The sequence below is a fragment of the Myotis davidii genome, unplaced genomic scaffold, assembly GCF_000327345.1.
Source record: "Myotis davidii unplaced genomic scaffold, ASM32734v1 scaffold327, whole genome shotgun sequence".
Lineage (NCBI taxonomy): Eukaryota > Metazoa > Chordata > Mammalia > Chiroptera > Vespertilionidae > Myotis > Myotis davidii.
In genome coordinates, this window is record NW_006298628.1 from 5,959,295 (window position 1) to 5,960,746 (window position 1,452).

Consider the following 1,452-nt stretch of genomic DNA (forward strand, 5'->3'; position numbering starts at 1 on the left):
CGGGGCCCCCGCCCGCTCGCCCGCCCTGGCTCCCCCGACACGTGATCGGCTTCCGAGGGCGGGCCCGGAGGCCCAGGGTTTTGGCGGGGCTTGGGCAGGAAGCCGCCCGTCCCCGACTGACCTGTTCCGGGGAAGAGCCCACACGGGACATCATCTGATCTGACCCAGTTCTTGGCGGTTTCAGGATTCGTTTTCTGCGCTCACCAGAGACCCAGTGGGGAGGGTGACAGTGGCCCCTGAGCCACCAGGGCTCTAAACTTCAGCCTTTCTTCCCAGACCCCTTTGCTGATGCAAGTAAGGGTGATGACCTGCTTCCCGCTGGCACTGAGGATTATATCCATATAAGAATTCAACAGAGAAACGGCAGGAAGACCCTTACTACTGTCCAAGGGATCGCTGATGATTACGATAAAAAGAAACTAGTGAAGGCCTTTAAGAAGGTAGGTCTTCATTGGAGGGATGGACCTTGAGCGTGCTCACATGGGGGCGCTGTGCTATTTTTCTCCCCCGGAAAGGGATGGTGAGGATGGCCTGGCCTGATCTGCCTTGCTTCCCTTGCAGAAATTTGCCTGCAATGGTACTGTAATTGAGCATCCAGAATATGGAGAAGTAATTCAGCTGCAGGGTGACCAGCGCAAGAACATATGCCAGTTCCTTGTCGAGGTGAGTTGGGTCACTAGCTGCATTGGTGCCTCTGCCCTGGCTAATCGCAGATCCTGCCTCATCTATTAATTTCTGCAGGGAAAATTAGCCCTTTCATTTTGTAAGGCTAGACGAAATGGTTGAGTTTCGAAGTACATAGACGTGTATTTCCAAAAAGAGGAGGAACTTGTCTGCCTTAGTTTACTTTTTTATGGCTCTACTTTCCCTTTTTAAAAAATACTTTATTGACTTAAAAAAATTTACTGTTGAAATTATTATATATGTCCCCCTTTTTTATGGTTCTACCTTTAAAGGTTGCAAATTTAAATTGTGTGCAGACAGGTACTAAACTAAGGATGTCTGGTTGGCTGTTCCTCCTAAGAGCTAAAATCTGTTACATTGTTAGTATTTAGCTAGGTACCCCCAGTTGAGAACCACTGTGCTCCCAGTGGTTGGGGTATGCATCTTGGCTCTTGGACTTCCCTTGCCCAGTGTAGAAGCAGGAAGATAGAACTATTTTGCTCCAAAATTGGAGACTTGAACTCTCTCAGTCTACTCTTTAAAACTCTGCCCTTTTGGTTTTTTTGCAGATTGGACTGGCTAAGGACGACCAGCTGAAGGTTCATGGGTTTTAAGTGCTTTTGGCTCACAGAAGCTTAAGTGAGGATTTCTTTGCAATGAGTAGAATTTCCCTCCTGTCCCTTGTCACAAGTTTAAAAACCTCACAGCTTGTATAATGTAACCATTTGGGGTCTGCTTTTAACTTGGACTAGTGTAACTCCATGCAATAAACTGAAAAGAGACATGTTT

At 47.4% G+C, this 1,452-nt stretch overlaps 1 protein-coding gene across 1 annotated transcript in view; it reads left to right on the plus strand.

The window, feature by feature from the left end:
* The window catches only part of LOC102767918 (eukaryotic translation initiation factor 1), a 6,766-nt gene extending 5,410 nt beyond the window's left edge, over window positions 1–1,356 (plus strand). The window contains exons 2-4 of the mRNA XM_006774383.2: window positions 231–440; window positions 562–663; window positions 1,233–1,356. Of these exons, the coding sequence (XP_006774446.2) occupies window positions 231–440; window positions 562–663; window positions 1,233–1,277 (357 nt within the window). The 3' untranslated portion in view covers window positions 1,278–1,356. The remainder of the gene's footprint in view (window positions 1–230; window positions 441–561; window positions 664–1,232) is intronic.
* The last annotated feature ends 96 nt before the right edge of the window (window positions 1,357–1,452 follow it).